The sequence below is a fragment of the Gymnogyps californianus genome, chromosome 2, assembly GCF_018139145.2.
Source record: "Gymnogyps californianus isolate 813 chromosome 2, ASM1813914v2, whole genome shotgun sequence".
NCBI lineage: Eukaryota > Metazoa > Chordata > Aves > Accipitriformes > Cathartidae > Gymnogyps > Gymnogyps californianus.
The window spans coordinates 158,319,229-158,342,351 of record NC_059472.1 but is presented as its reverse complement, the minus strand read 5'-3'; the positions used below and the strand labels follow the sequence as shown (position 1 = coordinate 158,342,351).

The following is a 23,123-nucleotide window of genomic DNA, read 5'->3' as shown; positions in this document are numbered from 1 at the left end:
CAACTTGTCAAATCCTTTAATTTCTATGACACTAAAACAGTCAACAGGATAAAAGGTATTGGAGGAACAGGGGCAGAGATAAACATCACGTTACAGACAGTAAACAAAGCTTCCTACGAATGCAAAAACTTTTACTTGTACAGTAACCAATACTATTATTTTTTAGCTTAAAGTGGTAAGTATGTGTGCTTTATGCTTAGAAATCCCACAATATTACAGTTCTGCCACTGCATTTAATATTGTGCTACCAACACAGAATAAAGCCAAGAAACGGCTAACTTAAAACACTTAGTTTACATCTATTTTTTGGTCTTGTGTGGTATCTAGTTGAAGATGGAAGCATTTATGTGCTTTTTGCCTCATAAGAAGTGAGGCAGATGTTAATGTTACTAAGATCAGCTGTATATACCTTGAAGGTATAGACCACCTGACTCTACATGAGTCAAAATACTAGGAATGTATCGTCAATATCCATTAATGAATTACCAGTTGTTTGTATTTAAGTGACCATATGCTCCTGTGAAAAGTATATAGCGACCTGTATCTTACACATAGTATATCTGTAGCATTGTATCTGTAAAGAAGTTTTGCATAAGCGTGTCATTTTCAAGGCCAAAGGCATATTTTAATGTGGACAGTGTCACAACAGAAACAGCTGATTTTAAAACGAAACACTGTCAGTAGTTGCACGGGGTAGTTCTGAATTTCTCATCCACCTTGGAAACCACACAGCACCTTAACCATCCTCCATATTTCAGTGTAAAATCTTCACTAACGTAGCCTTAACCCATACATCTCTCTGACTGCAGAATCCAGCAGAAGGGGTGGGAACAGGCAAGGCTGTTACATTTATTTTGAAAGACAGTTTTACAGTCTTGCCTGAAACTTGTGTGCTTATCAGCAGGAACTGTCTCTGCTCAATTTCAGTAATTGCCCAACTCCCTTCCAGAAACCACATACACATTATAATACCGTCTTTTTCTGTGTTCTTGGGTCACTGATGCCAGGACCAACATCTCTGCAAAAGCATGAAGAGCAAGACCTATGCTGGTTCACACTCCCTAGATTTATTCCTTAAATTCACTTCTGCAGTTTCACAGAGTGTATTTAAATAACGGTCTGAAAGTTGTAATAGAAATATTTTAATAAAGCTAACTAGCCTCACACACCACAATTCACCAGCCCCATTAAGACACGAGGACAATTTTGGTCACACAATCACTTGCATGGACAAGTGGATACATTTCAGTTATTTTTAACTATAATGCTAATACATAAGGCTACAAGCTCCGAGAATACCTGAATGACGCCCCTAATAATAAATCTCCCAATATTTTAAATGTAAACACATTTTAAAACAACTTTTAATTACAGCTCCCTGTTCTTGGTTGCAGAACTTTGACTCAGATAAAGATTTCTCACTAAAATATCAGCATTAAACAACAGAAAAGATGCTTGTAAATCTTAGTGAAATTAAGCAATTTTACTTTGTCTGCCAAGACTCAGTACAACACATCAATAGTCAGTTTAATAAGCCTTGAACTTATACTAATCACACAAAAAAAAAGTAACTCTAGCATCATATTTACTACAGCAATATTTACATTATGCCCCAGTTCAAGTCAGAAAAGGCAGCTACAAAAAAAACTGAGAAATCCTCATGTATACTGGAGCTTGATTTTTGAAGCACTCTAGGGGGGGGGGGGAAAAAAAAGCTCCCATTCACACACACAGCAATAAGGTCTACAGCCCAGAGCAGTCATCTCAGGAGAACAGCCAAAGAGTTTCTGACACAAGGTTTATCTTATTTTGGAACCACACTGGAGAGCTTGATCCGCTTGATCCCGTATAAGACCTCAAACTACAGACAGACATATTTGGTTTACAAAATGGGAAATAAAGAGGAACGTTATCTGACTCGCTACATAACGGGCACACACTGGAGGTGTCCCCATTCCAATCTGTTTGAAGATTACTTGTGGCAGAGCAGGACAGAAGTGCAACCAGATTTCGAACAGTTACTTGGGTTTTGGTTGGTAGGTTTTTTTTCTTTACTATAAACTGCTTAAAGGATTCCTAAGGCTTCAGTAATGCCAAGAAAAAGGACGTTCCCACCCACCGATGCCATCCTGAATCTAAGGCTTCTGAGCAGTTAAACTGTAACACCGCAGAAATTCATACTACCAAGACTGAACACACAAGTTCTACTACCAAGCCACCTATGTCATCTCTATAAGCTTAGAATTTAATTTATGATATCTACACATGTAGGCCTATATACATGGTCATGTGTACATTAAAAAACAGGCTAGTGAAAGATACTGGATTATGCCACTGAACAGAAATCCCGGTAACTATAGTATAAATTCAGAGAAATAACTTACTTCAAATTAAAGAAGATTGTAAAAAAACTGCAATTGCAGCCTCCTAGGCCTGTGCTACTTGCATTGATTACAAGTACTGCTTATACACAGTAGTTCATAAAGAATTTTACAGGGATATACTTGGTAGGGTAAGTGACCTCCATGGCACAATAGCTTACAGAACTGTAAGAGCTGTGACAGGGGGTCTACACAGCTTTTTACAAAGCATACTAGGCTCAGATTTAACACTGAAGTTAATCTTCATCTTGTACTTCACTCTATTTGATAAGACATTGTCTGACTACCAGTAAAGCAACCTGGCATTTATAGGTAAGAACAGAAAGCTGAAAACGCTGGCCTTCCGAGAAAGCTTTGTGACATGAGCCTACGAACAGCCTACTGTATCCAGCATGAAAGCAACTGTGATGTCTACCAGTTACTGTCATTTTTAACACGTTCTTAGTGGAACTGTTTATCTACTGTCAAGGATACCTACTCCAGGTAGTTTGCATTTCCAGTAAGGGTCACATTGGGCTTGAAGTATATCTTTTTTTCTTCTTTTTTTTTTTTTAACCAAGTCCCAAAGTTATTCTTTATAGCTGTGTCTGTATAACACAGGAGATACTGTGCATTCAAATGGTAGCAGGTTTATATCTAAAGATGTGAGACTGTCAACAAATAAAAAGGAATGCATTATTCTCTTCAGCTTCCAGTCTTCAAGGCACCTCCTGCATTAACTTACTGGGAAATAAACAAGCAGACCAAAAGTTCACTGGAAAGAGAAGAATCTGATATACCTAACTTCCTCAGAAGCACACAGTATCAAAAAATGAGACAAGGCTGGACCCAAATTATCAACAAATAAAATCAATATAAAAATGCTGATGAGATGACAGGAATGCCACGAGGTTGATGTTTTCAGCTCTGTTGACTGCAGGTGATTGTTAATCACAGTGTTTTCTGATGCCCATTTGCAGATGGCTTTGTCTCCGAGTCTCTTGGATTGTTTGACAGATGAAGTTTATCTAATCCTGCAAAACATCACACAATAAGGAAAAACTGAGATTCTCCCATGTTTCATGCAAACAGGTATTCAAAAGAATAGATGCAAACCAAATTCTACTTTGTGATTACGGACTTCGCATTTGCTGAAGACCAGAACTGACATTCCAGCTCAAGTAAGAATTACTTCTGGGAAATTCCCTCAGTTGTGTTTTATGTGAGAAAAGTCCATTACAATGGACAAGCATGGAAGCGAGAGAAGCCTAACTTCACATTGCTTAAATCACAGACTTAAATCACAGATGTTAAGAACCGAGAAAGACTTGTAATCCTTTACTCTGTCAACCTACTAAGACCAAAATAATCACCTAAAATATTTCTTTTAAGCTATAGCATCTTTCTGAAAAGCATCCATTGCTGATCTTAAGATCATCGGTGATGACCACATCACCCCTCTAAACTGTTTATATGTCTAGTACTATTTTTAGGCCTATGTTATTACTAATTCATTTATCTCCATTTCCAGCCATTTGTTCTTACTGCATAGTTCTCTACTATGAGTGCTAATTAAAGTCTCCCATCCTGCCCCAGGCAAATAGTTAAACTACTCTCTTTGGCGGGGAAGTGGGGAAAGATAGTAAATTTAACCATATTTTAGTCACAAGAGGCATGATGTCAGTCCTTCCTTGCTTGCTGCCGTTTCTCTCTGAAGTCTCCTATCAAGTCGCTAAAATTAAGGATCAAAAATGGAAAGAGCTTCTTATTCATTTAGTGTAGACTATATTGAACATTTTACTAAAGGGCCATGACCTACCAAGTTAAACTTCCTGCATCATTGGAATTCCAAAATTGACTGCACTACGGAAAAACCAAAATCTACTCAATATTGTATTATTTGTAAGTCCCAATATTACATGAATTCTTTTGGTCACAGGCCTGCAGCAAGAATTTATCTTCCACTAATTAGCTATGATGCTCCACCAACCTCTAGTCCTCAGTGTCACAGTTTTCAGCATGGGGGAGAAATAAGCACACAAGTTTTGTTTCTCATTCTTTGAATTCCACGTGACAGTTTTTAACAGACACTGTTTGTTATGCATAGCATTGAAAACAAACCCAGTTTGTGTCAGGAACCTGCGCTCTTCAGGATTTATAACTCCCTGCTTGTGTTAAATGCAAACCTTTTACCAATTCCTTTGCTTCTCCATTTTGATCAAGATTTACACAGAATCACACAATATGTGATAGCAAGAGGCCAAAAAAATCCCTAAAAGATCCACTAGAATGATGCCATCCAGTTACCATTATCCCACTATGCCTGCATTTTGAAGTTTGTTAATCTGCTTCCAACATGTTTTTATTAAACACTATATGTGTAATACAGTAAAGTGCCATGAATTATCAAGATAAATCTTTTACATCATTTAAGACAGAAACTTTAAAGTTTTACCAGACCTGTTGCTATATCCCATGCTGACTGATGTTAATTTATTTCCTTCAGAGCTCTGCAACAGCCATTACATTATACAAAGTAATCCCTTTACACTCAAAACAGTCGCACAAAAAACCCCAGGATTATGCAAGTCAACTGAAAGAGATGAATCAAGGTCTTCTCATAAAATGACCTTAACTAAAAGCTGGGGGATAATGTCAAGTACATCATACTCGCATCATATATCTGTCTCAATCAACAATGGAACTTCTCTGAAAATATTTTCAGCATAAAAAAACAACGGACAGATTTACACACCCCTGGCCCACTAATCCGTTCCCCTGGAGCTTCAAAACTCAACATCAAAAAATCACAGAATGGCTTGTTTTAATCCTACACTATCAGTCATTTTGTATTTCCCTATTGAATTTTAGGTCTGATTTTAACTTCACTGCCAGCAGTAGAGGTGCACTCTAGGAAGTGCTTGGATTTTGTTTACCAGGGTCACAACTCTGGAAAGCAGCAATCGGTGAAAACTAACGTAAGTACCTTTTAGACGCTACAAACTGAATCCGCAGTTATAAATAAACACTGAAGTTTCACCGTTAGTCCTCTCAATTTAAGCAAATACTACTCTAGGGTTCTAAAGAAGTAGGAGCTTCATTAATTAGTAAAGATAAGATGTAGTGACAACACAATTACTAAATATGTACATTTTATCCTCTTAGTATCAAATATGTTTCAAGCCTTTCTTCTATGGCCAAGAAACATGAATGCACAATTTGATCAAAATTTTGATTATATCAAGTACAGGTTTTACTCAGCCAGTTACTAAGATTCTGTATATTCTGTACAAAGATTTTCTGAACGTGCAGCGCTCAAAAAAACCCATCACAACAAAGCAGCTAAGACTTCCACTAAACTATTTTTAGAGAATTAATAATTCGCTTTAAACAAAAAAGAAAAAAGCCAACCCACACACAAGTTGAAGTTTTATCTTAGAATAATTGCTCAGTAGCAATGAGAATGTTTCTGGGCTCTCTAAAGGCTGAAAATCTAACTGCAGATCAATAAGTACACGGACATATCATTAAGATCAACATTGTACCTTAGCTCTCGACTCTTCAAAAAAAATAACACAAAGCTATGCATTCTCACCTTAACTTCGAGGAACTTCCAATAAAAAAAAAGTTTTCTGTGAGTTGTAACAGAACTCTAACAGTAGCACATCACGGTATCAATGCTGAAGAAAGGAAACGTTCAAGTACAAACTAAATTTTCAGTGCTATATTACCTAATGCCTTCAGGAGCTCTTCTCGCACAGCGGAAGTGAACTTTCTGACCAGACATAATGTTGTCATGATAGCAAAAAGCAAGTTGTAAGATAATACAATATAGAAGTTTCCCAGCCAGTTAAACCTTCCGAAGTCTCCAAGCAGATCAAATCTGGTGATTCCTGTTAAAATTGCATTTAAGATTTACATCAAAATCTTGATTACATTTTTTGAGAAACGCAAAAATTTCATTCTATTACTTTTTACATATGGAAGCAAAATTCTTTCAGACAACACACTGTAAGGACACATGGTTAAACACACAAGACAATGTTCTCAAGGTCATTTTCCACTTCACTGACCACTATAAAACTGTAAGACACACTTATCAAAATGTTTCTTAAGTTTCCTAGTAAAATGCTTGAATAATGTGAGCTGAAGTAAATTGTCTATTCTAGATAAGAATTCTGCTTTTATAATTTCAATAAATATAACTAGGAAAAAATCAGTATTAGTACGAAAACTGCTTGAAATCTCAGTTTCTACGAAATCCTTACCTATTCCAGAAAAGGATGAAATGCACCGTGGGCTCTCTTTTTAAAAAAATACAGGTAGCAAAAAGCCTTTCCACGAGAGCCACAATAATCTTACAGTAAACACTAAGCCTCTGTAAGTGTTTTTTCAGAGCCACTGCTTTTGAAACCAAAGTTTAAAGACATCTTCCCAACTGCAGTTTTTCTCCTAGATCTACCCACCACTATAGCCACAGAGCATTTGCACAGAAGGAAAAGAGTTTGGATGAAAGATAGTGCTGACAGGTCTTCTTCACAGTGGACCTCGTAACACAGACACTTGGGCTTTGTGCTGATCAAAGGCTAGTTGATCACTAAAGCTAAGTGAGCAAAATTTTTCCGAAACGTGGAAGTGTCTGCAAGCTGTAGGGTCCATCCCAGAAGGCAAAAGATGAAGAACCAGAGGTTGTTCCTTTGCCAGGCCTACATCAAGGACTGCACTGAATAAAGGGCAGAATATTGAGATGATACCCAAATAACAGTTGTCTAGGATTGACGAGCCATTATATTCCCACAAAACTTTTGGCACAGATGATGTCACAGTGATGTGTGCTCTCACAGTTGAGACCAACAGTGCGAAGGAAGGAAGCTTACCTCGCCCCAGAACTAAAACGGCAGCAGAACACCAGGCAATCAGAAAATAACCCTGGCTCTGAACTTCCTGGAAGCGAGGTTTCCATCACTTTATTTGAAAGGGTTTGGGGGCTTTTAAGAACTGTGACTTCAACAGTGATGATAAACGAAGAGAGACAGAATTAAGGGTCAGTTACCTTCCTTTCAAGGGTAAACCTGGCACTTACAAATCTCATTGTACCTTGATACCCAAGACTTACAGACAGCTATCACAATGTTAAGAGATATGCACGCTTTGTGTACTCAGCATCAGTCATTTAAATAAAAAATATGGGAATCAAATTTGGTAGTTAAGGAAAACATACCAAAATGAAGAAAATGAAAAGAAGGAGACGTTTCAAAGGATAAAGCAAAACAATCACTGAAGCTGATGAAAATAGCAAGAGAGGCAGGGAGAAATATCAAAAAAGCACAGAAGGTCTTAGCACAAAAAGAAGAAACTGGCTGACTGAATTAACCGGTAAACAGATGAAGGACAATAAACACAGAGATGCTTTCACACTTGAAGGCAAACAGTGTCCTTAACATTTTCAAAGAAGCAGAGTGTTTTAGTCAGACTGCAGAGCTAGAGGAAAATTGACAAAGTCAGGTTTGAATGTACAGGCTTCCAGACCTTTAAAAAAACAAAACAGGTAGAGCACTGGGTAAAGAGTTCTCTGGAAACGAAATAATACTCCTTGACACAAAGAGGTTCAGAAGAATAGCTAGCAATAGAGCAGGTGTTGTAAGGACAAACAAAAATGAAGTCTGACACTTCTGTTAAAGCACGTGGAAAAATATTGTCCATAAATTACATTCATTTTCCTCTTACAAACAAAAAAAGTCACTGCTCATCAAAAAAGATCTGACACAGTATAATTTTGTAAATTTGTGTGAGAAAAGGTTAAAAAGCTTTTGATGACTTTCTTACAGAAGTAGTATCTACTCAGCCCACAGAAAAAAATTCCCAAGACTGCAGTTTGAAAAACTGCTCAGTAACTGAACAGAAAGCTACATCTCTAGTGGACACAAATACACATCCAAGAAAGTTGGTGACAATTTACCAAATAAACAATTAAAGAATTATTCAGGTTAAGAAAAAATAAATACTATGTTTTTAGACTGTACATACAAATAAGTTTCAAATCATTATTTACGTAAACCATAATACTCAAGAGTAGAATTCTAGGAAAACTTTTGTATTAGAAAATTCAATTTTGTCTGCAATTCTTTGTTTCTGTATTCTTGACTATTAAGTGCCCTGTTCCCAATTTGTTTCTCAGTGGTTAGCAAAATGGTGCTGGTAGGAAACATTTTTGAAGAAGGACAACTAAAAGGCTGAAAAGTTCTGGAAAAATGAGTTAACTGTAGAAAAACTTTACTGGAGTTCTAAAAGAATGACAGATTAGAGACATCCACCACCTACATATCTAATGAGAATGCTATGAAACATGTAAAAAATCCTCCTATTTCCATTTTTAAAACTTGAAAAAGGTCAGCACGTGTATTAGACAACTTTTGCTTTTCTACCTTTCCCATAATGATAAAGTCCAGTCTTTTCTGTATAGTCTAGAAAGTCGCTTTTTTAATAAAGTGAAAAGACTATGAATGTGCTTAACATATTTATTTCTTTTCATCTATTCAGTGCCACAGGGCGGTAGCATGTAGTGCAACACATGTTGATATTTTTGCAAAGCACCACATGACTCACTGTACTCTAACACACTCTATTAATCCTGTTTGGACAGCTGTGACTGTGCATTTGTTAGCTGTGTGTTAATTGTTCCATCTTTTTTCTTCTTTTATTTATCTCTATGGCAAACTATTCAGGAATTTCATTTGTTAGTCTTTTTTTTTTTTTTTAAGTGAGTTTTACCATTAATCTGTTTCCTATGAGACAACAATGCACCCAGCATGTATACTTACTTCCACAGAATCCATTTACTATCAACTGTTAATCTCATAGATCATTAACAATGATTTTTATTTTTTTTTAAACAAGCGATGAATGCAGTAACTTAGTGGATACAATACTAATATTAAAATTCTATTCTATAACACTAGTTTTTCAACATAACATCTTGCTCTAAGTGCTAGAACTGTTTTACTTAAATCTTTATCGTACTGGCTATATTTTAAAACTGCACTACTTTAAATACTTGAATTATTCTTTTGCATTTTTGTGAAGTTTTACTACAGAGTTTTAAAACATGAGCTCTAGAATGTGTATTTTAAGATTCAACCCTCCAAAATGCATTACAGGTTTTTGTTTGTTATAGAAATGGTCTAGTAAATGTAATAAAACTCATCATCTGTAGATAGACACGGCATGAAAATATACCGTATAGTTTACCAGAAAATATTAACTACTCTTGATTTGACAGTATTCTGGTTGAAAAGAAAATCAGCTACAGAGCTATTGGGTACACATTTACTGGTCTGTGGGCCTGAGCTTAAATTCCTAAGCTTGTACTTAAGACTCGTACAGCCTGAGGTGAAGACTTTCGTTTTGTTCCGTTTAATGTTCCCAATGAAATTCACATTAGCTGCAAGTATTCTGCACTGCTTAAACATGTAATAGCCTTGCAATCTAACTTCAAGAATTCAAGTTGAAGATTACCTCATTAAACAAAGTGAAGATACAAAACATCTTGTCTTTCCAATTGGTTAAAATAGCTTTTCCACTTCAAATGCTATTGCCAGTTCTTAACAATAAAATCAGAACTTCTTCAGTTCTACTATGCTGGATTCCAAATTTTTATATTTGAAAACTGAAGTAACAAAGAATGCAAGCAGATTGTTTTAGGGAAATGAAAGCAGCCTGGTATCATTGCCGATAAACTTAATAAATGAAGAGTCATTAACTGTTTTTAAAAAGACATTTGCACTCCATGTTATCTCAAATTTTATACCTGAAATCCCCAAATGTATTTTTTCACAAAAACTGAGCACTGTAATTTCACAGTGAACATTCAACTATTTTATACTGCCCTGAACAAGCAGTCTCCATATCCATTCTTCTCACCATCTCCTGTTTTAAGAAGTTTAAAATCTGACCTACCTTTTTAAAATATATTCTCTAGAAAATGCTTAGCATCTTTTTTTTTTAGAATGTATGTTCTGCAGTTCATGTATGTAGAACGTATGTTCAACAGCTCATGTTGGTGTAGAAAAGGCCACACATACATGCTCTTTCTGTTGAAAGTGATGGTAAATTAAATACATACTACAAAAGGTACAGCTACAGGCCGTTCTTTTTCCTTGATTTTTTTAAAATTCAATTAAACATCCCTTATTACAATGTTTTATACTTCCATTTCACTTACCCAGTGTCCTTGACATCACTGGCAAAGCAGAGCTCAGCACCAAGATTGAGACACAGTTTCCAATGATCTGTTCGAAAATGACAAACAGCATTTAAATTAGAAATGGGATTGCTGGGGGGGGGGAGGGAGAAAACAGTGGTCCAGATGAAGAATTCCTGAAAGTTACATTCTTCAAACTGAACCTAAAGCAATTGACAATAACATTGTTAGTCTTGCTTCCTTTTGTCACACTTCTCCATATGGTGTTACACAACACGAAGATGATTCAAGAGACGAGTTCAAAAAAAAAAATCAAATATGTAATCATTTGCTTTTAATCAAAGTGTTACGTCTGCTTAGATTCAAAATAATTCAAAGCTACCATGTTGCAAAGCATCAACTGTTTACTTAATTCCTGCAAAGTTTTTATAAAAGAACCATTCCATGGGCTTAGAATAGATGACTGATATATCAGCTTAAGCTTTGTATGTAACTGCTTGCAGGATTAGCATTATTTAAAAAATTACAAAAAAGAGCTTCCTTTCAATTGAATTCCTGTTGACTACTTTAAATAGTACGAAAAAATTCACAGCTGTTAGATTTTATTCTAGTTTTTGTGAAGCCTTTATAAAGAGTAATTGAAACTTTCACAAGGAATCACTTTCTTCAGCTCTAATTCTATCAGAATCCAAAAGAAAAAAAACCAGAAAACTTCTTGAAAGTAGGCAGACATTTGTGCATTCACTATTTATTTCTACACTATTCCTGGTGTACTGTAAACAATCAATAGAAAACATTAACAACATTCCAACTCCCTACTACCTATCTACTATAACCATTCTGTGCATTTACCTACTTTCTCACTTCCAACAACTTATGGTAAAAATGTCTTTATCCATTACTTAAAAAAATACACCAAACAATGAAACATATTGAAAAAAATAATTAAATTCAACATCTGTTCCTTGGTTACTGATCACCTCCCCTTGTCAGCTGTGGGAATATTTTGCCAAAAACCTAAGCATGTTCCTCTGCATTAGGTAACAGCATTTGTTATTCTGAAGCCAGTGCTAAATTGTAGAAAGTCAAATTAGCCTCAGACTGCAAAATGTTGCTGAATAGACCTCCTCAGTCTTAGTTTAATTATTCAAATTTGAATTACTTTGTCTGTATTACTTCTAGCAACCAAGTTCTTCAGATTTCAAACAAGCTCCCTGAAGTACAGTTAGCACAATCAAAGTTACTCATTAGCAATACATTTCCTTTGAAAAAAGTTCTTTCACTAGCTTTTCTATAGCTAGTTAACAAGCTCTGCTATTCCCGGCTTTTTACAAGTGAATGGATGCCATCCAAACTAAACAGAGCACATCCTTTTTCCCACTCATTCAGCATTTTGAAAATCTTCCAGTTTGTGTTTACGCAGCTTACAAACAAATACTGATCACTGCAAATGAGCCATTCAGGGCAATTACTAACTAAAAGAGTCAGTTTGTCTTGGGTGGCAAGAAAGAGAGGAGGGGGCCATCACCATCACAGACTTCACCTTACCTTTGTCATAGTTGTGTCATCCTTCCTGGGAGTGAAATTTTCAAAAAAACGAAGACTGTAGAAGCCGACGACAGAGGACACCATAAGATAGCTGTGAGAATCAAGGAAAAAGGAACCTCCAAGGAATTCAAGTTTCACTCAAGTTCTCAGCAGTCTCCTGAAAGTCTTAAGAACCAAAGAAAAAAAAACAAAAACACTTCGAGTGCTTGAGAAGGACTGACCTATCTCTTTCTTCTTTCCAGGCAAGTGTCTTAGTAAATTACCAGTGTCCCAGAAAACTAGACAGAATACTTGTTAACAGACAGAATTCTTAAAGAAAGGATACAAAATCAAAATGATTTCAAGTGCTGCTCCCACAAAACCAAAGGTGGATAGGGAGGCATTTCCTATTCCAGGCCCCTATAAGGAGAAAAATACTTTGCATAATTTAATAAGATACATGCAACTGTTCATAAAGTTAACTTCTACCAGGACCAAAAAACCTAATATCTTGCATGAAATATAGCCTCTTACTCAATTCAGTACTTAAGGGGCATTCTGATGTTCTAACCCACAAGTCTCCCATCCTATGCAATTGCATCAGCTAGCTTTCAAACTTGAGTGAAATGTATCACTAAGACAGACAGTATAATGTTTCACATTTTATGCACGCTGCACCTACCCACCATGCTGCTTTTTATACATACTCCATTACTTTGGAAACTAAAATAAGAGGTCTCAAAAGAAAACACTTCTAGCTGTTCACAATACCACAGGCAGAGTGGCCATCACCACTAAACATCTTTTATAGCTCTGCAAGCTCATATACAGCTATATGCAGGGGAAAGCATTACCAAGTTAATAAACCCCCCCATGATTAAAGACATTACTACTCAATGTGCTGTTCTTTACTTTCTTGAAGTATTTCTATAATAAAGGAGGAAAAAGTGTCATGTTTTCTAAGAGGAACACAAACCAAGACAGGCTTTTCATATTGGTTTTTAACATAGTTTCTTAAATTGGACATTTCTAGACCATATAAAAGTAGGAGACATGAGTAAAATGCAAACTCCAGATTACTGATTTACTTTACTGAATCACTGTATCTTCATAAAGCTTCTGGACTAATTTTATTAAGAACTCACTATAACATGACATGTAATAAATGTTTATGTGTGCACAGGACCAAAACCTAGAAGCAAAGTCAGGTTGAGGCTCATTAGCTTCAATGTCATTAAAGCAGAAGTTCTCACTTGCACTTTCGTAAGGGCTCCAAAACTTCACTAAAGTTATAAAAATCATAAGAGAAGTTTACTTTACCCTTGATCCCTTTGGCATTGCAGTCTCATCAACCAACAGGTAAAGAATGTTGAGAGCAACTAAGAGGACTGAGATGGACTATAAAGAAGTAGAAAGAGTCTTGTTATTTAAAGGTATTCCACATTGTTAAAATTTATACATTTATCCTCACCAGATTTCATAACGTTAAGTTCTTTTAAAATGGTCACTAAAAGACTATCAAGTTTGTTGCTTAAACACACATCACTCAAAAATTTTAAAACTATTCCCCCAAATGACCAAAGAATTCTTCATACTTTGGGGCGGGGCGGGGGGGAGCAAAAATTCTTACCGTCTCAATCAGTAGCAATATCATAACAGCTGGATAGACTAAATTCCTTTCCCAAGCAGAAGCTTTTTTCCGCCGTTCTGTTCAGAAGAGAAAAACAAAAGCTTAATACCATAGATCACCTTAGAATAAAACAAGTAAAAATCATTCAGCTATCTATAAGCTTTTGTTACAACCATAGGTAACAAAAGTAATCTTATCTTGAACCGACACCAACCAGTTCATAAAAATATCCACGAAGAGCTGTACAAAGCAATGCCAAAAATATGAAGCCTCTTTAGAGAAAGGCTGGGGAGACAGAGAGAAGCAGATTTTTCTTTCTTGTTTACAGGCATGTTTCACAATAACATTTTTTTTTTTCCCCTGGCATACAGCAGTTCTGCAAAGTTTAAAATATACTGAATTAAAAATATGCTGTTTACATGTATATTTTAGTATGACCTAAAGAGACGGAAGGGAATTTCAAATATTTAAACAGTATTTTCCTCTTGTAACATAAGGCAGGAAAGACAAGACTAACTCACTGGACGTCACTAGTATCTCTAAAAAGAAAACCCAACAACTTTTTCTTACCACAGTCTTTGTTTTGCACATAACACACTGATAAATGCAAAATCCTGCAAGCCTTTGAATAACTAAGGTGATTCCTGTTGAGTGGCTGCCATTACCAGAAGTATCGCTTTTCAGTTTTAAAAGACACAAACCTGCTAAGAATTATTTTACTGTTCTTAAACACAATTTGACTTTTACAGAAATAATTCAAAACCAGAGAGGAAAGTAACATCTTAGATTATCCCAAATAATCATAAGCATATCATTATATATGAAAAGACCATGCTATTGAGCTCTATGCAAGGAAGTCGAGTGTTACAATTTCTCTAAAATTGTTAAAAACCAAGATCCAAATCAGACTCCCTAAATTTGTTTGTTAGAGGGGCGCAATAATTCCATGTACTGTATTTGTAGAAACTATGACAATTTGAAAGGACTGCAAATGCACAAATTTGGTTAAGAATAAACTGGAAGCAATCAAGTGACCGCTACAAGCTAAACACAGCATCTTAAGGTAATTTATTAAATTGCAATCCATATGAAACAATAGAAAAAAGTTTATTACCTAGATTCATTTTCTTGCTTTTCACTTTTTCAAGCTCCCGTTCCAACTCTACTGTCTGGTATTCCACCGTGGAAGATACACCTTTTAAAACAGAAGACAGTATTTTCTTTTGGATGAGACTAACTATAGTACTGTAAGACACATGGTGACAATTGAGATTTAGGAAGCATCGCATTAACACTTGTGGTTTAAACTGCAGGTGTTTCTTTGAGACTCTCCAACTACTTTTCAAAAAACAGAGGCTTGGTCAAGAACCCTCTAATTCTATCTAACCAGAAGAGTTCAACACATCAGAGGTTTCACAGTGTGACCTTCTGTGATCCCTGCCTATTCTGTTGACCAGCTGCTGCAAGAACTGAGAACAGCTACTGCTGAACTGTCGCACAGGTCCAAAAACCAGTTACGGTGTAGCAGCCTGACACAGGATGGCTCAAATCCCTCATTCTTTTATCTGTATGATTCATATATCAAAATGTAAAGAATCTCTGGATGCCCTTCAAGGGCATTATTATTTAGCAACTTAAAGACAAAGTGGACTTTTGCCTCCAAACTAAGTAAGCTGGTGGCTGGACCTCCAATTTCAGCTTCTGCCCCTCCCTCCCTTTCCCCAGTCCTTTTTACTCAGCAAACTCAGTTTCCATACTGCTGACCTGCTTGTTGACATATCTTCTGCTCATGTCAGTTTGCCTGATTTGGTCAGTCTCCGTGCCGCAGAGCTCCCTCTGACAACCACAATCAGATCTTCCTCACAACCACCCCTGAGACCATATTCTTTCACTTTCCTTTTTACAGTTTACAGCATACGCATGTCACTGTTGTGCAACTCCTCAAACTCTCTCCTCTACACCAGCTGGAAACTGACAGCTGTAATATTAATTCCTCTCTCCCTTGCGTATTTTCTGCCTAAAAGTTGCTCGGCAACTCTTCCTCCTATCCCTACACGGGCTCTAGGAAACCCAGCCTGTTTTCCCTCTCTGTCCTTTTTCTCTTCAACTTCCCATTCTCTTCTAACCACCCATCTTTTCCAGTGCAAGCACACTGTGGTTTCCCCTCCTTCATTCCAGTTCCTCTACAAACACTGCACAGTGTTCAAGCAATGATACAGCTCTGAAATGCTGACAAGAGATCCGCTATTTCAGTTCTGATCTCATTATTTCTACTTTAGCTTTTACTCTTCGCAATCAAAAACTGGAAATATTCTTCCCGGGATAAGTTCGAAACACCCTCCACTCATCTTTGCCCCACTTTCATCCTTTTTATTTCTGAATAATCTCACCTGAAAATAAGTTAAGAGGGCTCGTATTTTCCCTGTCTATTCCAGGCCATTCTCACTCTGCAGCAGTGACAGTTCAAGGTCTTAATAAACCCTAAGTCCTCGCTGTTATCTTCTTTCTCGATTTACACTGACACCCTTTACCTGTTGGCCACTCCCTACCCTCAGCCTCACCTTTGATTGCAGGCTAACCTGTAATAGCACCATGCTCCAGATACTTTTTTTTAAATACTTTCTAATAAATTTCTATGAGATTAATAGTTTTGTCCAGGCTTTTATCTCATACGTTGATCATTTGCCTACAAAAACTAAATAGCACTTAGGTTGCTGCCACACTAACACTACTTTATAGTCCAGCCTTACTATTTCCTTATTTTCTTTGTCTGCTCACCCATCCAGAAATCTCAGTACAAGCTAAGAACGTGAATTTCTCATCCCATCCAGCCCCCACATTCTCCATATTCCAGCACAGTGAGGTCCTACCTGAAAACCAAGATATATAAGAGCATTTATTGGACTTTTTTTTAAACTTTTACTCTTTATTTCAGAATATTAATACTGATTTGTTCAGTGCAGTCAAATTATCAATGAGGCATCCAACTGTTTCAAAAATTAATTTTTAAATGCTTAACTACGTGCTTCTTTCACACACATTTTTGCATATAACACAACCTCTGTGCTATGCCTAAACATTTATCTTTGACATCAGTGACATAATGTGTATGTGGTAATATTTACAGGGCTTCAAATATATACATATCTCAAATCCCAGGACTAACCAGTAAGACCTATAAACGCTGTTTCGTAACAACTTCTATTCACTTGAAGTACCTGCAATATGAATGTCAGTTTAATTTCTCAGTGTTTTTTTAAACAAGTAATCATAAGGGGGGGGGGGGTAGAAAAAGGTGGTTTTTTTTTTAAAAAAACAAATCTCACTATCATTATAAAAATAAGCTTTTGTGCTGATGCATTCCCTCTGAAAAAAGTCCAAAACATCTGTTTTATGGAATGACTAGTTACTATGATTTAAGAAAAAGGATAGCTATAGAGCTCAGTAGAAAAAGTCTCAAGAACTTTAATGGAAGCAGTTGAAGTAGTAAGAAAACTCAAGTTAGCATCTGACATTTTCTTCTTCTCCATAACAGATTTAGGGGTCTCTGAGGAAAAGCTTTATTCACGATATATGCTGTCGTTCCCCCCCCAATATAAAAATCCAGAGCTGAAAACACTGATATTCATGGGAGTCTTTCCAACAAAGTCAGCATGATCACATTAGGTCCCTAAGAGACACTTCAGTAGAAATTCTGAATCATATTTAAGTGCTGTTATAGTTCCTCCTTAAAAATAGTAGCAAACAACAGGTTGCTATACAAAAGGATATTTTACGGGAGGGCAAGGCAAAGTTTCAGATCAGTCAAAAGAGTATTTGAAAAGGATGCAGCTAAATTCTTAAAAGCTCTATAACATTAGCTTTATTTCAAACACGCACAAAGTTCAATGTCAGCGCTGTCTAGCCAATAAATCAAATCGGTAGACAAGACTTGTTTGGACTAGCAATGAAAAGTTAGAAGGGATTCTCCAAGAAAGCCACAAAGCAGCTCATTTAAGGTCAATTTAACGGTATTATTCTGTTTTTCTTCCAGCCCCGACATAAGATTTCAGTACCTCAAAGGAAATTGTAAGAGTATCTATTTGCATTCCCCCTAGGTGATTGGCAGTTCAACACCAATTAGTTCAAAATTACACTGTTACTAGCGTGCAATAAAAACAACACCTTTCATCTTTCTTACATAGGTAAGGATACCTTCAGAGCCAATAACTTTGATCAAGTAAGTATTTTTGATCCTACCCCACCCGTCTCTTTGGATTCAGGAAAACTAATAGCTGAAGGCAACTTTTTTCTTTTAATATAAAAAAGTCCCAGCTTTATTCTTCGGCTGTAGGAGTGATGTGGGTACTGAAATATAATACACTGGAAACAAACATTTTCCCAAAGCCCAGTATCTCTTCAATAGATAAAAATACTAGGGTAGATAACACGATCAAACTTTCCCCTCCCTCCTCCTCCGATTTTCAGTTATACACTGTAGACATCTGAGAAGGAAGAAAATTAGTTTCCGCGAAGAAGATATGCAGTTTCACAGTTAGATTTATTTTCAAATATGAAGAGCTTTACAGAATACTCTATCAATTGCATTACTGCCACAATAGTTACATCCATATGAATCAAGAACGGCACCAGCTCACACAGCTAAACTTCTTTCCTCCTCTGAAAACAGAGGCTTTACCCAGCCTATTTAGCGGGAACAGTGATACATGTTACCCCCTTCCTATGTCCAGGCATCGTCTGAAGAAACATTAATTAGAACAGGGCAAAGCAGTGCCAGGAGTGTGACAGCAATTATTCGGGGGGGGGGGGGGGGGCGGGGGGGGAATCAGTATTGACAATCATCAAGTATCACTTAAGCCTATGCTCTGGTCCTCTTCAGTTTTAATAAAAATTCAACTCTTTGGTTATACATATAAATGGAGTATATACTTCAGAACACTTTACTGCAAAACTGTCCAGCAGGGTTACTTAAGCACATATATTTCCACTACCACAACTGTGGAAGAGTTACAACAGCCGTGGCACAGGCTACACATATTAGTCTGTAGCCCAATATATCTGCTCCGACACAGCAACAAAAATACTTACACAATCTGTGTGTTAAGTCACAGATTATGGCCTCTAACATCACAGCACTACATTTACTGATGTAATTAGCACCACACCTCCATTTGTACGCATTTTTTAAAAATGCAATAAACATGATAAGCACGAGTCTTCATAGTTCTGGCAAAAACGGTATCTATCTTTCTGGCGTAATTGGTATGTATTAGAAAGACTTCTGGCAGAGAAGATGAAGCTTTCCATGCTTGCCACATAAATGAGAACCATACTTAAAATTACTTAAATAATTACTCACAAAAATCCTTCAGGGTATCTTCTTGTGCATATAACATACTGCCCCCCACCTACACGCTATATCCAAGTTTAGATTTTTATTTACTTTTCAGCTTAAGCCCATTAATTTTCTCCGTACACCAAATGGAGTTTTCAAGCATTCCTTCAGATGGTGGTGTCAATATCATTCCCTCAGCATGTGAAACAGAAGAATTCAGTTCCCCCTCCTGTCAAAGGACATTTAAGCCCCACGTCTTTCACCTCTCGAGTAGGCTGGTGAGAGCTCTGTGGAACATACGTGGGTTGCAGTTCCACTTTACGTTGAGTACTGACCGATTCACTGAAAGAGAATTCAGTCTTTCAGCTAGTGGTTAGGGGAGCCACCTGCACACGTCCTAAATCCAGATCCAATTAGTAGATGCCTACAGACAGACTAGGTCCACCTCACGAGTGATATAACTAAATTGCAATATAAACAACTGTTGCATAGACTTCTACGCAGCAGACAGTCTTCACCTAAATAATCACATTCTCCACCTGAATAGTGGAAATCCCTCTGCACTACTTCTAATAGATACTTGAAAAACTATTGGGTCATTTTTCTGTATTGCTTTTCTTGTACATAAGCACAATCACCATGACAACATAAAATATTCAGTAACAAATATTTTACAGTTGCTAGCTAACATCAAACACACAGAACAATTATAATTACCCCATCACAGTTTCAAAGACATTCACTGCACGCACCTTTTTGCGTGTCTGTATGTGAATGTGTATATATACGCATATCAGTATAAAAACCTAAGCTTCCAAAACAGCAAAGGTGAACATTACTTTTAAATTGAAACCATGGCTGATTTTAGCACAGAGAAGTCACTACTCCTCCACAAATTTTAAACGCTGGAATAAAGACGACCACCATGATCTACTGTTATTGAAGGCACCTTCCCTGACAAAGCAACTTCGAAAGGAGACTTACTGAGACTTGAAAGAAGAAAAGACTGAGATACATGACAGAAGACTGAAGAGTAAGAAAGGCAGGAAATTAAGAAAATTAAGGCTACAATAAGTCATAAGACAACACAACAATGGATGTGCCATGACATGAATATTCTTTGGTTTTCCAACCTGAAGCAATTGTATAAATTGTGGATGGATGGCTTATCCATGCAGTTAAAAGCAATTCAGAAGAGAATTTGTACAACATGATTTCCAGGTTTATAGAATCGATACATTTTCTGTAATTGGTGCCTGCCATGCTGCAATACTCTTTCTCTTAGAAGCCAAAGCTTCATACTGTTTTTTAAATACTTCAAAACAGAAACACCTTATCAAGAAGTGCAAAATTGTAATACTAAATACAAGAAGTCTAAAACATTTGTATAATTATTCATTAATAGAATTTTTAAAGTTATTAAATTCACCAAACAGCTCCTAGAATATAAAGGACTGCTCTGATGCTTAATGAATTATTACCTAAGATCCTAAATAATAATGAACTGAAACAGAAAAAAATCCTCCAAATAAAACCCAAAACTCATAATGCAGGAAGTTGAGCCTCTTGCTAATACAAGTTCATTGTTCTTCAGACAAGGCTAAAACACAGTCATTTACCAATCCAAACTATTTTGCAGTAAGGGTGGTGGGTCTGGTCAACTACTCAATTTGCTTTCTCAGTCTCAGAATATTCACATAATAGAGCTGATGAACACGTTAAAAACAAAAACAAAGCAAACCAGACACACACAAGAGCCAATCTTGAACAGTGAGCAATGAAATGTAAGCCTATAATGCTTGTTAGATACTAAGAAGTTGAAGTTTTCTATTTTGAGAGAATAGGCTATGTCACAGTGAGATCAATACTCCTGACCAGAACCACTCTACTCTAAATACTGAATTTGAAGCAGTATCCGAACAAGCATACCATTAAGCCGCCTCTGAATTGCTTCTTCCTCTAAAGTGATGATATACATCTGCTCATCTAGGTCTTCAAGGATCTGTATTTGGAAACAGAAACATGAACTGACTGAGTATCAGAGTCACTTGTTTTTCTGACTGCACTAATCTAGTCAGGTTCATTTTGTTCTAGTAACCTAAATTTTAAATATATAGTCTACAACTTTACAATACTGATACAAATAAAAGCTCCACAAAAGATTATTCCATTCTGTTACAGATTTATTTCTTTACTGTAAGCAAACTTTCTGTTAAGTTTTCACTTCAAGTTAAAGCTCTTATGTTCAGTTTCAATCTAAAGAGACTCAGGGAACAGGGGAAGGGACAGTACATCTGACCAGTATTCAAACCATATCAACCTTCACACTCAATTTGACTTAAACAAAACTAACTGCAGATTTTTAAAAAGTATATTAAAAAGTGACTTTTCACATAAGCCAGTATTTCAAGCAAATATAAATTGCTACCAAATAAATGAAGTCTGTCTACCTTACTATCAGGTGCTTTAAGTTTAAAGCTTACAGACAGCAAAACAGTACATATTTTCTTTGTATTTTCAGGGTTGAACTGACTAATGAAAAGGAATGCAAGACCTAAGTGCACCCAACTTTTAGTAAATACAAACTAGGAAACATGACAGCAAAATCACTAGAGCACTTGTACGTGGTACAAACTTCTCCCTTCCCTCACAGCATTCAGTACAAGAACAGTAGAGTGCCTATGTACAAGAAGTTCTTACAGATGCCAACTACTCACATTTCCCCCATCTGAATGTACCCCCAGCTACCCTTCTTGTTATCCAGCCTTAGTTTGGTCTTGTATCCTTTGCTCCTGAACTCAGAACAGGCCCACACTTTTCAGGCATTTGCAAAACAGACATAGTAGGCAATACTGGCAATAAACATTAATACTAGTAGCAGTCATATAAATTGAAAAAATCAGAGGAAGTCTATACTATTAAAAAAACCTTTTTCTGTGGAAAAAGGCAGGCTTTTGTGCTATATGAAAAATTTTAAACAAGTACACAAACATTTACTATAGAAACTCTGATGAACTGAAGAGAGAATTAGGCAGAAGTGCAAGCATTCTAAAAGAAAGTACCCTAATGCCATTCTACCTTCTAACAGATAGCACACGAGGACAGATGTGTGCAACACTTACTGTTGGCTTCACCAGCAACTGACCCATCACTGTAAACATCCGTGAAAGTCCCACTGGCGTGCATACTGCAGAGGAAGAAAGATTATGCAAAACAGTGATTTGTAAGTCAAAGACCAATTTTTATTTGGATGTTCAGTGTGGTATTCCACATATAACCAAGCATGGTTTTGAAGAGAACTGCAAGAGCTTCAAACTCCAATACGAACTTTAACACACACTGCTATCATATGAATTTTGAACAAGACAAGCATCTCTCCCCTCCAAGAGCATAACTGTGAATTTTTTGTCAACAAGGAACACCATATAATCAGATATCTTAAACCTGCTCAAGTAATTATTTATTTAAAGCATGTGGCACCAGAGGCTATGTCTACACTAGTAAATTCAGCAGTGCCAGGATACATTCCTGGGCATTAACATTTGATTGCCTACACCAGTAAATAGCTAGAACTATCCCTGGCATGATTTGCCCTGGGCCAGTTAGCACTTTCCCAAACAATTCTCAGGTGCAGTTCTGGAGTTCATGCAGTCCAGGAACCATTATCATGAGGCAATACGTACACAGCCACCTTCTGCAAACTGCAGTATCGTGGATGGAACGACATTAGTTGGCCACAGCACTGGAGAAAGTCTCAGGCACATTTAATCTATTAGCACAGGTGTAGCTGTAAGGTCAAGAGATCATGAAGCTGCTTTGCTCTGAAAGTCATACTGCAACTTCAGTTGATAGTAGGCTCAGCTACCAGATTTTAAGCTGCTTTTCTATGAAATAACATTTGGCCCTTTTTGATCACAGCCTGTGATGGCTTCCAGGTATGGTGCCTATACGCTTGTTGGGAGAAAGGCTCAAACCACGAAAACAGAAAGGTATTGGTAAAAATCAACAGTTTAGGGAGAACAGCCTTCAAATACTGAAGTTTGTAGGAGATGGAAGGAATTTGTAACAGCA

At 36.7% G+C, this 23,123-nt stretch overlaps 1 protein-coding gene across 2 annotated transcripts in view; it reads right to left on the bottom strand.

The window, feature by feature from the left end:
- Positions 1-23,123, bottom strand: part of LMBR1 (limb development membrane protein 1) — a 73,300-nt gene continuing 50,177 nt past the window's right edge. For both annotated transcript variants that reach the window (XM_050915868.1, XM_050915869.1), the window contains 10 exons: positions 22,175-22,239; positions 20,982-21,054; positions 14,832-14,912; positions 13,718-13,794; positions 13,408-13,485; positions 12,434-12,507; positions 12,109-12,199; positions 10,582-10,648; positions 6,092-6,253; positions 1-3,394 (listed from right to left, as the gene is read on the bottom strand). In XM_050915868.1, coding sequence (XP_050771825.1) covers positions 3,312-3,394; positions 6,092-6,253; positions 10,582-10,648; positions 12,109-12,199; positions 12,434-12,507; positions 13,408-13,485; positions 13,718-13,794; positions 14,832-14,912; positions 20,982-21,054; positions 22,175-22,239 — 851 coding nt within the window. In that variant the 3' untranslated portion in view covers positions 1-3,311. The remainder of the gene's footprint in view (positions 3,395-6,091; positions 6,254-10,581; positions 10,649-12,108; positions 12,200-12,433; positions 12,508-13,407; positions 13,486-13,717; positions 13,795-14,831; positions 14,913-20,981; positions 21,055-22,174; positions 22,240-23,123) is intronic.